Source organism: Neophocaena asiaeorientalis, unplaced genomic scaffold (genome assembly GCF_003031525.2).
Source record: "Neophocaena asiaeorientalis asiaeorientalis breed wild unplaced genomic scaffold, Neophocaena_asiaeorientalis_V1.1 scaffold226, whole genome shotgun sequence".
Lineage (NCBI taxonomy): Eukaryota > Metazoa > Chordata > Mammalia > Artiodactyla > Phocoenidae > Neophocaena > Neophocaena asiaeorientalis.
Window position 1 is genome coordinate 11,587,227 of NW_020173037.1, and position 13,814 is coordinate 11,601,040.

General features: G+C 39.8%; 2 protein-coding genes across 3 annotated transcripts in view; one reads left to right on the plus strand and one right to left on the minus strand.

Moving 5' to 3' along the window:
• The window catches only part of TRIM55 (tripartite motif containing 55), a 41,158-nt gene extending 40,609 nt beyond the window's left edge, over positions 1-549 (plus strand). For both annotated transcript variants that reach the window (XM_024742612.1, XM_024742613.1), the window contains one exon: positions 427-549. In XM_024742612.1, coding sequence (XP_024598380.1) covers positions 427-549 — 123 coding nt within the window. The remainder of the gene's footprint in view (positions 1-426) is intronic.
• Positions 550-2,371: 1,822 nt separating this feature from the next.
• On the minus strand, positions 2,372-3,454 carry CRH (corticotropin releasing hormone). The gene has a single exon (XM_024742670.1). It carries the CDS (start codon positions 3,448-3,450, stop codon positions 2,869-2,871), a length of 582 nt encoding a protein of 193 aa, XP_024598438.1. The 5' UTR covers positions 3,451-3,454; the 3' UTR covers positions 2,372-2,868.
• Positions 3,455-13,814: the final 10,360 nt, after the last annotated feature.

The following is a 13,814-nucleotide window of genomic DNA, read 5'->3' on the forward strand; positions in this document are numbered from 1 at the left end:
TTCTTCACATGCTGGTAGAAATTCTTACTTTAGCAGTGGAGAGATTATGCCATGTGATGTAGTGAAGTCATTTAAATCAGGATTTTATTTATTTTGCAGATTTTTCTAAACCCAAATTCCTACTAGTTTTAATGTTATTTTCATCTCAGTAAATCATGTACAAGTGGACTTGAAAAAAGAAGTAGAATAGCCTGTACTGTTTCCCAAGGGGCATGCATTACTGTTGCCCCTTTTTAGATCATGAGTGTGAATTCCTTTCATGGCTCTTGGTCATAGCCAAGATAACCTGAGCTTGCTTTCCACTCCTAACAATAATTATGTCCTATATAATTATTATTATCCTTTCTCCTCAATAGAAAAGTGACTGGATCAACTCAAAAAGGACTGGCCTCTTTTTCCTCTGATGCAGATTTTCTTCTGTTGCAGACTGGATTTGAGGACCCTCCCCTCCAGGGACAGGCTGCAGCTTCAGGGAGTGGGAATGGAGCTGATTCTCAGCCAGCTCGCCATGTCTTCTCCTTTTCCTGGTTGAACTCCCTGAATGAATGATGTTCATTCCAACTGCTGCACCTCTGTCTGCCTGGCTGAGATTCACACAGGCAGCAGGGAACCTAGATAAAACTAATAGTATGCAGGTGATGAAAGGGACCTCTGAACGGGATTTCTACCAAAAATATCCTTTAATTCCAGATGACTTAGCTAACACATTGAGGGAAAACAATGCTTTGAGAAAACAGTTGCAGAAAGCATTGGGAAAAAAGGAACTTGATCTTACGCAAATCTTTTATTGTGTGGGAAACATTATGAAGGGTTTGTAGGTGTGATATGTGTGTGTGTGTGTGTGTGTGTGTTTCAGTAACAAGTGGCAGGTGTTGAAAAATGTGGGCACCACTCTCTCATCTCTAATAGGCACTGTCTTTTGTTGTGAAATCATAGTAGCTCTTATTCTCTTTCCTCTTTAACAGTGCAGGTGGTCAGTGAAATTCAGTGTTAATTCAGAAGTGACTGATTTATCAATATATGGACAAAAGGTAAATCATTGACCAAAGATATGAGATGCTTCACAAAGCTTTCCTCTTTTCCACAAGAGATGTCGCTGAATGGATATCCAGAAATGTTCTTTGACTCTGGTGATACTTTCATAGTCCAGAAGGCTAAAGGCCAAGGACACTTCTTGGGACACTTTTCTAATCTTAGTTTTAGATATGCAGATATCAGGCACTTTAACTAAAAAAGACTTTTCAACAGGAACTGTCTATTTTCTTATGTATCCACTGAGGCACCAATCTGCTGAACCGTAGAATAACTGCATGTATTTAAATATATATATACACACACACAATACACATTATACATGTACAAATATATATATATGTATTTAAATTATGCTTTATTTGTTCCACCATAATTTTGCCTCCTTCGAAACATAAGTTTAACTTTACTCTGTATGAACTCTTAAATAAATGCTGTTTTTAACAACTTAGTCTTACAATGATTTATTATGTTTCATATCATCTTATTAATCCACTAATCAAGTGAATTTGAAGGGTCTCAAGGGAAGAAGCATCCTCATCCATCCAAATTAATTTTGAAGTATTAAACATTCGACTGATTTTTAAAGTTATAACTAAACTACCAAAGGCGAGTGCATTGTAAAACTAATTAGGTGTGCTGTTTGATTTTAGAAGTGCATAGAGATAGTTCATATTCCTAAGAATTAAAGTGATTAGGGTTGACATAGACATACATGAGGTATTTGTGAAGTTATTAAAGTCAAAATGTGCTTTATAAAAAAAATGTTCCCAAGGGCCATTTTACAGCAACTACATTTAGTTCTTTTAAGTGGAGGGGCTATTAAGTTTCTCCTACTAGAAGACAGCAGTGGAAAATAGCTTAGAAAAAAAGATAATTAATGGTACCAAAGTAATCGTTTGATAAAGTAAGCCTTTCTCATGGGAAAACAATGCAGCATTTTGGCCCCTAATTGGAGGAAAGCCCCACCACAGCCCTTGTCCTCTTTTCTTTTCCTCCTTCCCCACTGTCCCCAATTATTTCACATCTTACAGGTAATCAGGGTTAGATGTTATTTCCATTATGAATCAATCTTCCATCTATAGAATTACCAAGCCTTAGAACTGGAAACCACTTTCCAAATTATTTAACTTAACCTCAGAGGAGTAATCTGAGGTGCAGAGATGAGTCCAAGGTGGTTGCAGTGTAAGCCACTGACATAGGTTCGTGTTTGTAGTAGAAAATAAAATGCAAGGAGTTTTGTTTTCTCTTGTGCTGAAGTCAATTTGGAGGAAGTAAGGAGCTCAGGGTATATTCTCCTGTGAGCATGAAGAGGAAAAATAAAGTCATGATTACCTTTGCAGCTTTTATTAGAAATATAAATATTCAACATTCTCTTACACAACCAAATTGACCAAGGATTGGAAAGCTGTTTTATTACTGAAACGTTTACAAGGAAAAGTTGGTTCAAAGAGCTTACAGATTTTGTCTCACCCACCCAAGAGAATGACATTCTTTTTGGCTCAAACCACAACAAAATCAATTGGGTGACTTCTGTCTGCTGCTTCAAAACATTTCCTCCTGGGTCTATACTCTCTTTAAAACACTGTTAAAGACACGTGGAAATAGAAACGATAAGTACACAGTACAAATTACAGGATGTTGCTGTTACTGCACGTGAATACACGTTGTGCATGCTAAGGAGTATGGGCGCTCTTGCTGTACATCCTCTACGTCTCAAGCTATATAAAAATAAACAAATGGTATCAGAGCAACGCTGTGGTACAGAATACTGCATTATTTTTTATTTTTGCTTTTTGTGTTAAATGCAGAATCTTTCTGGCCAAACGCACCGTTTCATTTCCCAATAATCTCCATCAGTTTCCTGTTGCTGTGAGCTTGCTGCGCTAACTGCTCAGCCCTGGCCATTTCCAAGACTTCTCGGAGGAGGTGGAAGGTGAGATCCAAGGAGATGGGAGGTTCCTCGGCTCGCCTCTCCCTCTCCGGTGCCTCCTGGCGGCCGCCGAGGGCGTTTTCGGCGCCGCGTTCCACCGGACTCGCAGGGCTGTCGAGCGGGCGCCGGGGCAGCAGCAGCTGCTGCAGCAACGCGCGGAAAAAGTTGGCGGCCACCTCGTCCGGCGAAAGGCGGCTGCCGCTGCTGCCGGCAGGAGGCGAGGAGGCGGCCGAGAGCGGAGCAGCGGGGCTCTTATTGAGGCTACCCAGGCGGAGGAAGTACTCCTCCCCCATGCGGAGCAGGCCGGGCCGAGCCTGCGGCTGCTGAGGCTGCGGCGAAGGCTGGAAGAAATCCAGGGGCTGGGGGTGCTGCGAGGCCTGCCGGGCCCCCGGGACGGGCCCCCGGCTAAGGAGGGCCCTGCATGGCGGGCAGGGCAGGAGAGCCACCAGCAGGACGCCCGCGGACACGAGCAGCGGCAGCCGCATGTTAGGGGCGCTAGGTGCGGCACCCAGGTGGGCAGAGGGCGGAACGAGAGAGAGAAAGAGAGAAAGCAAGAGTTGATCAGAGTTGCGCTCAACTGAGAGGTGCACTCGGGGGATGGGGGGCTTCCTACAGGACGACACCCACAGACCTGGCTCGGGGGCTCGGGCGGGCGCTGTCCGCGGTGCTGAAGCGCGCAAACTCGGACTTCCAGAGTTGGAGGCAGGCCGAGACGGGGATCAGGAAAAGGGACGCCTGCGGGGCTCGGCGCCAAAGCTCAGCCCCTCGTCAGGCCGGACTGACCCTTCTTACGAGACTCACGAAGGGACGGTCCCTGAGTGCCCTTTGTAATGGTCCCCCAAACCAATCCCCCGAGCTCTAGAGAAGACCTACAAATGTAAGATCTCACCTGTTCTACACATCTCCCCCCACCCCCCACCCCCCACCCTTTCCGGACGTTTCAGCGTTTTCCTCCGAACTGAGAACTGCTGCCTCCTCCTCGTCGTTTTCCATCCCTGCCCTTGCATCCTTCTCTCGGCGGCTGGGATGGATGGGGGGCTCATTTACGCAGCCAGCGAGGGATAACTGCCAGTTCGGGTAACGATGAGCAGCCGTCTAAGTTCGCTTTAGCCACATCCCAGCTACTATCGGAATCCTGAGGCACAGTCGGTAAACACACACACGCGCGCACACACACGCACACACACACACACACAAGCACGCCTAGGGACAGCTGGCTGCGCGGCGCACACCGTGGCAGCTCAGGCAGTGCAAAGTTGGAGGCGCGTTTCCGTCTAGGCGCTCCCTACCTTCTGAGGCGCTTCTGCAGGTGAGCGGAGCGCTGCGCCGCTCTGCAGAGGAACGGCTCCGGGGCTTTCTCAGGGGTTTTCTTCCCTTCTCCTTTCTTTCCCCACTCTCTTCTTCTTTCCCTCTTCTCTTTCTCTTCAGTCTCTCAACGGACTTGGGCTCCGAGTTTCTCCACACCAGAGCCCGGAGTGGGATTTTATAGCGTCGACCCTCTTCAGAAACCACGCAGCATTTGCCTAATAAGCTGACGCTCTCTTGACAGCTCGATTGCGTGCTGCCTCTGCTCCTGCATAAATCACAGGGCCCTGCCGGGGAACGAGGGGCAGAATTTTTGCTCTCTCAACACTGAATCTCACATCCAATTATATCAACAGATATTTATCGCCTCCTTGGTGACGTCAATGAGCCCTAAAATGGAAGGGCTTCTTATGACTTGTCCATTGACAAAAATTCTTGAATGAGATTTCCCAAGTGTGAAAACATACTGACCTCTTACTAGGAAAGGCCAAACTGAAGGTCAGGAAAGAGACAGTGACTGAGAGGGGAGAGGAAGGGAAAGAGTGAAGGAAGGGAGGTCTATCAACACACGGTCTTGTGGGAAAAGCAGTAACCAGTTATGGGGGGGCTCTGGATCCTCCCCTTCCCTCTCCCACCTAACTTCTCTGACCAGCTGTGTCAGGCAACACCTCAGTATTGGAAAATATCCCTTTGCTAAAGTGTCCCATTACCTTTCTGCCCGGATAAGAATGAAGAACAAGGAGATGGGAGTGCAGAGACGTCCAGCTTTTAAGCCTCTAAGTGTTTTTTCCTCCCAAGAACAGATGAAGGAATTACGAGTCTGCAGAGGCAAGACCAATAAGTCTCTTGAAACACTGCCCAACTTTTTAAAATGATGCAAGAGCTACTCCCGTGATGAAGAGGCACAAACCAGGTTCAGTCAGGAAAGATTTTAAGTTCTCCCAGAAACTCACTGTTCCTCCTTTGTCTCTTCTCTCAGAATCTGAAATTAATTTTGGACTTTTCTGTCTCCAAATTAGAGAAAGTACCAGTGAGAGGTGAGTGAGTTAAACGATCTTTATCTAGTTTACTCAAAGCAAGCCCAATGACAGAAGCATTCCTTCTAACTTCCTATTCTATAATGGGAAAGGCTTAAACTGCTTGATTACAGGGCTGAATTTGTCAGTTACATGTTTTCACTGATGAATATTGAGCCTGTAAAAGATAACCTAATTCATTTTAGTTCCAAATACTATTAATATCCATGATACTATCCACATCACGAGCACCCAGGTTGTTGTTGTTTTAATTACTTCTTTTTCCAAATTCAAATGTGCTGCATGGGAGACCAGTAAATAAATAAATGCTCTCTGGCAGTACCACAGAACGGAATGCCTATAAAACCGCACTCAAATTTCAAAATAAATCGATACTATCATATAGGTGGGAGGCAGTTACCTCTAATTCAAAATTCAATTCCAAACTCTGGTGTCTATGATTCAATTCAGCTTCTATATAACCATCAGAGCTGTTTATCAGAAATTTTCTTTTCCTCATTCCTGGTTACCTCTGCTACTTCCTTTGTAGCTACTTCCTTTGTAACTAGCATGACAAATGATGCAATGCTTATTTCAACTCCTATTTTTGGGTCTATAATAATCCACAACTGCTCTTAGAAACAAAAGGAAGGTAGAAAGAGAAATTCTGGCAGTTTCCAGAGAAGTCAGCCCATAGTTGGATCATTGCACTATGGAATGTAGTTTTGACATAAGAGAACAGAGAAAGAAATGTGTCTTCTGGGGAAGATGTGAGTTGTTAATAGAAGATCATAATTATGAAATTGGTTGAGATTTTAGAGGAAAACTGTGTTTTATGTCAGTAAGAAAAGAACCCTCTTCTGTCCCCATTGGCATATCTCAGCTTGGATACCAACCTGGAGGTGAAAGTAGATTTGAAAGGGGAAGTTGAGGTTAAAGGATACAGAAGAACTAGGAAAGGGATAAGACCATGGGTTTAGCTGGGGAGACGTGGGAGGTTCCTCCAGAGAAGATACAACTTATTCTGGGCTTTGACTAACCCCAAACCTTTTCAGATCTCTCTCCTCTTGGGCGATATGGAGGATGTTGTTTTAGTATGGCTCCCTCATCACTGCTGAATCCTTGTTGTGAGATTTTCCTAGAGTAGGCAGTTGGTTGGGCAAAGTGGCTCTGACTAGGGGTGAAGAACAAAAGGCCTAGATCTCAGCAAAGGAGGAACTGTGCAGAGTAGCCCCTACTCACCACAATTTAGCCAAAAGTTAGATCTCACCGAATCACTTAGCATTCACATTAGAAATGACTGGAAGAGATCATTTAGTTTTAATGAGAACCAGAGAGGTTAAGTGAATTACCTGAAGTCTCTCAGCTAGTTAGTGATAAAAGTCAGAATTAGAATCCAGTTCTTTTGACTACCAGCTGTAGTATTTCCATACTATAACAATACCCTCTGAACCACCTTTTCCAGCAGAGACACAGAAACAAATTGAAGTGAGAAGATGAATTTACGTAAAGCAACATGTTCACACACCCATCCTGAGTTACCTTTTCTCCGACTTTTGTATATTGATAAATCTCCTAAGGCATAAGATCACAGAGATTCTCTGTGCATGCTGAGGCCCTAGCACCTGATCTCTGTGCACACACTGCAATTTACCTGTCAGCTGAATCTCGTCATTATAACATGAGATTTTTAAAGGCATTGCCAACTTAAGTTGCATTAATTTGATTTTCCACCTTAGTTTACTTTGGAAAAAAGAGATCTTTTGATAAAGTATATATGTGGTTCTCAAAATAATGATACAAATGTGTGACTGAAGAAATAACATATTGCAACAGGACTTATATGTACAGCAAACTAAATACCCAAGTCTGTAAAAATTACCACTGACAGGTTCAATCTTACGTGTAGGAATAACTTCTTGAAAGGATTCACTGGAGAACCAATTTAAATGCTTTTAGAACCTAAAAACACAGTCCAAGAAATACGGGCACAAAACAAGGATTACTTCATGCTTTCAACCACATTTTTCAATAAGAACATAATACAGGGTATAGTTAAATTTAAAAAGATGGCACAGCAGTCCAATGAACAAAGAAATATTAGAAATAATAGGTACCTGCTGGGCATATTCCTGCCATCTGCATCTCCCTGACTTTTGAGGAGATCCCAGCATATGCTTCTACTAGCAAAGTTCATGGCAAATGAAGATGTAAGCCAGGTTTGCTAACTGAAACATTTGTTGAAATGAATCTACCATCTCCAATGACAGCTTTTAACAGTGCCGAGGGTGGATAGGTGGTTTGGCAATTGTTTGTAACTTCCATAGGTAGGGCTAGGGAGAGGACCTCAAACAGCACAAATATCTAACTGCTTCACTAGTAACAGTAACTTTTATTAACCTCTTCTGATTATCAAAGCCATTCATCCTCCTTACAGAAAACTTAGAAAAACTGGAAAAGTATAAAGAAGAATACAAAATTCCTCACATTCCAGAATATAATCTCCATTAATATTTTGTTGTTTCCCTTGAGAATTTTTCCTCAGCTCATGTATTTTATGTAATTGGGATCAGACTGTGCTCCTGATTGTGAATTTCTGCCTAACAACAACTCCTCTGCCTCCCCCTCCTCTTAACTTAAAAGTAATCGCTCGGAGGAATCTTTCCCAGATTCCTAGATTAGGTTTGGGACCTATGCTCTATGTTCTCCTAACATCATGAATGTCCTCCAACATAAAGCTCACATTTTTACATCCTTACTGGTACAATATGTATCTTCCTTGCTGGACTGTCAACTGTGTGGCAGAGACTTGATTTTCTTTATAAACTGCCATTTTTGTTACTCCAGCCCCTAGCACAGTGCTAAAACATGGTAGATACCCAATAAACCTTTTGAAAGGATGAACTGTAGACAATGAATGGAGTATTTTTAAAAATCTACAAACCTACCATATAGAAATTACTAGATAACATTTTATAACTAAAAATTTATAATCTACCTTTTTCCACTTAAAATAATATCTCAAACATTTTCCTATATCTAAATGACATCTGTTTTATTGACTGCATGGCATTCCGTCAAAATGTACCACTTTCTGTTCATTGTTGATCTCTATCCTAATGATCTGCTTTTTAATTTTTCTTCTACATCTTACCCTTGCACCTTTAAGTAATACATTCAAAGAATCATTTCCTGATCCTTCCTATATAAACAATAGCTCTTAACTCTCTGGATTGTAAAATGAGAATGTTAGTATCCTTTCAGCTTTTCACACACCCTCCTGCACCTTGATATCCCAGGATCTCTCAACTGTACTTTTAAATTGTCAGTGTTAATACTTACATAGCTATAGTTAAAGCACTCTGTGTGTTGACTATAGATTGATCTAAAGGTTAAAAATCAATATAGTTTGTAATTATTGACTATGTAAAAAGTGTTCACTGCAGAACAAAGTCATAGACTCTGATATATTTCCTTTCTTGTTTTTGTTTTTCTACAATTACCAATTACTTTTATATTCCCAGTTTGGTTTTTCCCAGAATTACTGTCTTACTTTTCTTCCCAATTTCTTTCAGATTTCAATTATGACAGCAATCTATCAAGCCCTTCCCCTGGTTTTTTTGGGGTTTTTTTTGTTTTTTTGTGGTACACAGGACTATCTCACTGCTGTGGCCTCTCCCGTTGCAGAGCACAGGCTCTGGACACACAGGCTCAGTGGCCATGGCTCAGGGGTCCAGCCACTCCGTGGCATGTGGGATCCTCTCGGACTGGGGCACGAACCCGTGTCCCCTGCATCGGCAGGCAGACTCTCAACCACTGTGCCACCAGTGAAGCCCCCCTTCCCCTATTTTTAAGACCCCTCTACTTGAGTACTCTAACCTGCTGCTTTCAGACTGGTCTGGTGCACAGCTCGCTTCCTGGGACTTCTCTTTTCTGTTTATTGATTGAATTCACTATCCAGAGTCATATGATTTATTCCTTCTTGATTTCTGCATTGATTTTGCTAGAGCACAACCACAGATAACTTTCTAAGAAAAGATGTATGGTAGGTAAATTTTCTGAGTTGAATTGCTTTTTTTTTTTTTTTGCACAAAAATGTTTATAGCTGCTTTATTCATCATGGCCTCAAATTGGAAACACTTCCAATTGGTGGTATCATACAATGGAATATTCCTCAGCAATAAAAAATAGTGCGAGTTCTTGAATTTCTGAAAAGGTTTTTATTTAACCAAGATAATTGAGTGACACTTCAGCAAGGTATGCAATTCCAGGTTTAACATAATCTTCCTCCAGAACTTTGAAAGTATTGTTCCCTTGTGTTTTATCATTGAGGGTTGCTGATAAAAAAAATTCAATGTCATTCTGATTCTCATTTCTTTTCTTTCTTTAAAACAAGAACAGAATTTATTGGCTTATATAGCTGGGACGTTCCGGAATGTATCTAGCTACGGACATGGCTGGATCAAGCTACTAATGTTATTTAGTTAGGATTGTCTTTTCCCATCTCTCCACTTCTCTCCTCATCCTTCTTTTATTATTATTACCATTATTATTATCATTATTATTGTTTCAGGTGTACAACATAACTCAATATCTATATACGTTATAAGTGACCACCCCCAAAAGTCTAGTTACCACCCCTCACCATACAGTTGACTTCCTTTACTCCTTTTGCCCACCTGCAATCCCCCTTCCACTCTGATAGCCACCAATCTGTTCTCTGTATCTGTGAGTTCTGTTTTATTTTGTTTGTTCATTTGTTTATTCACATTCCACATGAGTGAAAGTATATGGTATTTGTCTTTTTCCGTCTCGCTTATTTCACTTAGCATAATACCTTCAAAGAGCATCCACATTGTCACAAATGGCAAGATTTCATTCTTCGTTATGGCTGAGTAGTATTTGGGGTGTGTGTATGTGTGTATGTGTGTGTGTGTATACCACATCTTCTTTATCCATTTATCCATCAGTAGATACATAGTTTCCATATCTTGGCTATTGTAAATAATGCTACAATAAACATAGAAGTGCATATATCTTTTTTAAATTAGCGTTTTTGTTTTCTTTGTGTAAATACCTAGAAGTATAGTAGCTGAATCATATGGTAGTCCTATTCTTAATTTTTTGAGAAATCTCCATATTGCTTTCCATAGTGGCTGAACCAATTTACAATCTCATCAACCATGTATGAGGGTTCCCTTTTCTCCACATCCTTTCCACCACTTGTTATTTCTTGACTTTTTGATAATAGCCATTTTAACAGGTATGAGGTGATATCTCATTACGGTCTTAATTTGTATTTCTCTACTAATTAGTGATGTTGAGCATCTTTTCATGTACCTGTTGGCCATCTGTAATGGATTCTTTGGGAAAATGTCTATTCAGATTTTCTGCCCATTTTAAAATTGGGTTGTTATTTTGTTGTTGAGTTGTATGAGTTCTTTATATATTTTGGATATTAACCCATTATCAGATATATTACTTGCAAATATCTTCTCCCATTCAATAGATGGCCTCTTTGTTTGGATGATGGTTTACATTGCTGTACAGAAGCTTTTTAGTTTGATGTAGTCCCATTTGTTTATTTTGCTCTTGTTTCCCTTGCCTTTGGAGTTAGATCCACAAAAACACTGCTAAGACCAGCATCTCAATAAGATTACTGTCTAAATTTTCTGCTAGGAATTCTATGGTTTCAGGTCTTACATTCAAGTCTTTAATCCATTCTGAGTTAATTTTTGTGTATGGTTTAAGATAGTGGTCTAGTTTCATTCCTTTGCTTGTGGCTGTCCAGTTTTCCCAACACCATTTATTGAAGAGATTCTCCTTTCTCCATTGTAAGTTTTTGGCACCTTTGTCATACATTAATTGTCCATATATGTGTGGGTTTGTTTCTGGGCTCTCTATTATGTTCCATTGATATATGAGTCTGTTTTTGTGCCAGTACCATACTGTTTGGATTACTGTAGCTTTGCAACTATAGTTTGAAATCAGGGAGAATGATACTTCAGCTTTGTTCTTCTCTCTCAAGATTGTTTCAGCTAGTCAGAATCTTCCATGATTCCATATAAATTTTAGAATCATTTGTAAAATATGTCATTGGAAATTTGAAAGGGGTTGTATTAAATATGTAGATTGCTTTGGGTACTATGGGCATTTTAATAATTCTTCCAATCCACAAGCACAGAATATCTTTCCATCTATTTGTGTCTTCCTCAATTTCTTTCATCAGTGTCTTATAGTTTTCAAGGTACAGGTATTTCACCTCCTTGCTTAAATGTATTCTAATGTATTTTATTCTTTTTGATGGAATTGTCATGGGATTGTTTTCTTAATTTCTTTTTCTGATAGTGTGTTAGTAGTATATAGAGACACCACAGAATTCTACATATTGATTTTGAATCCTGCAACTTCACTTATTAGTTTTAACAGTTTTTTTTGGGGGGGGTGGGGTCTTTAGAGTTTTTTATATATAGCTACATGTCATCTGCAAAAAGTGACAGTGTTACTTCTTCCTTTCCAATTTGGATGCCTTTTATTTCTTTTTCTTGCCTAGTTGCTGTGGCTAGGACTTTCAATACTATGTTGAATAAATGTGGCAAGTGTGGGCAACCTTGTCTTTTTCCTGATCTTAGAGGAAAAGCTTTCAGCTTTCACTCTTGAGTGTAATGTTAGCTCTGGGTTTGTCATACACAGTATTGTGTTCAGGTACATTCACTCTTTACCCACTTCGTTGAAAGTTTTTGTCATATATAAATTTTGAATTTTATCAATGGTTTTTCTGCATCTTTTGAGAGGATTATATGACTTTTATTTTTCAATTCACTGATGTGCTGTATCACATTGATTGATTTGTGAATGTTCAAACATCCTTGCATCCCAGGAATAAATCCCACTTTATCCTGGTGTATGATCCTTTTAATGCATTGTTGAATTTGTTTTGCTAATATTTTGTTGAGGAAGTTTGTATCTATGCTCATCAGGGATACTGGCCTCTACTTTTCTTTTCTTTTTTTTAGTGTCCTTGTCTGGTTTTGGTATCAGGGTGATGCTGCCCTCATAAAATGAGTTTGGAATGCTGGTCTCATAAAATGTGTTTGGAAGAATTCCTTCCTCTTCAACTTTTTTCAGAAGTTTGAGATGGAGAGGTATTTCATCTTCTTTGAATGTTTTGTAGAATTCACCAGTGAAGTGTCTGGTTCTGGACTTTTGCTTGTTAGGAGTTTTTTTTGATTAATGATCTAGTCTTCTTACTAGTAATTGATCTATTCAGGTTTTCCATTTCTTCATGATTCAGTCTAGGTAGATTGTATGTTTTTAGGAATTTGTCCACTTCTTCTAGGTTGTCCAATTTGTTCATGTATAATTGTAGTATTCTCTTATGATCCTTTGTATTTCTGTGGTGTCAGTCATAATTACTCCTCCTTCACTTATGATTTTATTTATTTGAGCCCTCTTTTTTTTCTTGGTTAGTCTAGCTAAAGGATTATTGATTTTGTTTATCACCTCAAAGAACCAGCTCTTAGTTTCACTGATCTTTTCTGTTGTCTTTTTAGTCTCTATTTCATTTACTTCCACTCTGATCTTTATCATTTCCTTCTTTCCTTCTACTAACTTTAGGCTTTGTTGCTCTCCTTTTTCTAGCTCCTTTAGGTGTAAAGTTAGATTGCTTTTTCTTGTTTCTTGAGGTAGGCCTGTATTGTTATGAATTTCCCTTAGAACCACTTGTGTTGCATCCCATAGATTTGGTATGTCATATTTCTGTGGGATTTAAAAAAAAATTCTCCTTTGATTTCTTTGATGACCCATTGGTTATTCAGTAGTATGTTGTTTAATCTCCACTTTTTTGGGTGGCTTTTCCATTTCTCTTCTTGTGTTTTCTAGTTTCATACCATTGTGGTTAGAAAAGATGCTTGATATGATTTCAATCTTCTTGAATTTATTGAAACTTGTTTTGTGGCCTAACATGTGATCTATCCTGGAGAATATTCCATGTGCACTTGAAAAAAATGTGTATTCTGCTGCTTTTGGATTGAGTATTCTGTATATATCTATTAAGTTCATCTGATCTAATGTGTCATTTAAGGCTGATGTTTATTTTCTGTCTGGATGATCTATCCGTTGCCATAAGTGGGGTGTTAAAAGTCCCATACTATTATTGTATTTCTTTCAATTTTTTTCCTTTAGGTTTATTAATATTTGCTTTATATATTTTGATGTACCTATGTTGAGTACATATATATTTATAAATGTTGTATCTTCTTCCTGGATTCACCACTTTATCACAATGTAGTACCCTTTTCTTTTATTTCAGTCTTCTTTTTTTAAAGTCTGTTTTGTCTGATATGGTTATAGCTACACAAGCTTTCTTTTCATTTCCAACTGCATGGAATATCTGTTTTCAATTCCTTCACGTTCAGTCTGTGTGTGTCCTTACTTCTGAAGGGAGCCTCTTGTAGGCAGCATATAGATGGGTTTTGTTTTCTTAATCCATTCAGTCACTCTGTGTCTTTTGATTGGTGAATTTAGTG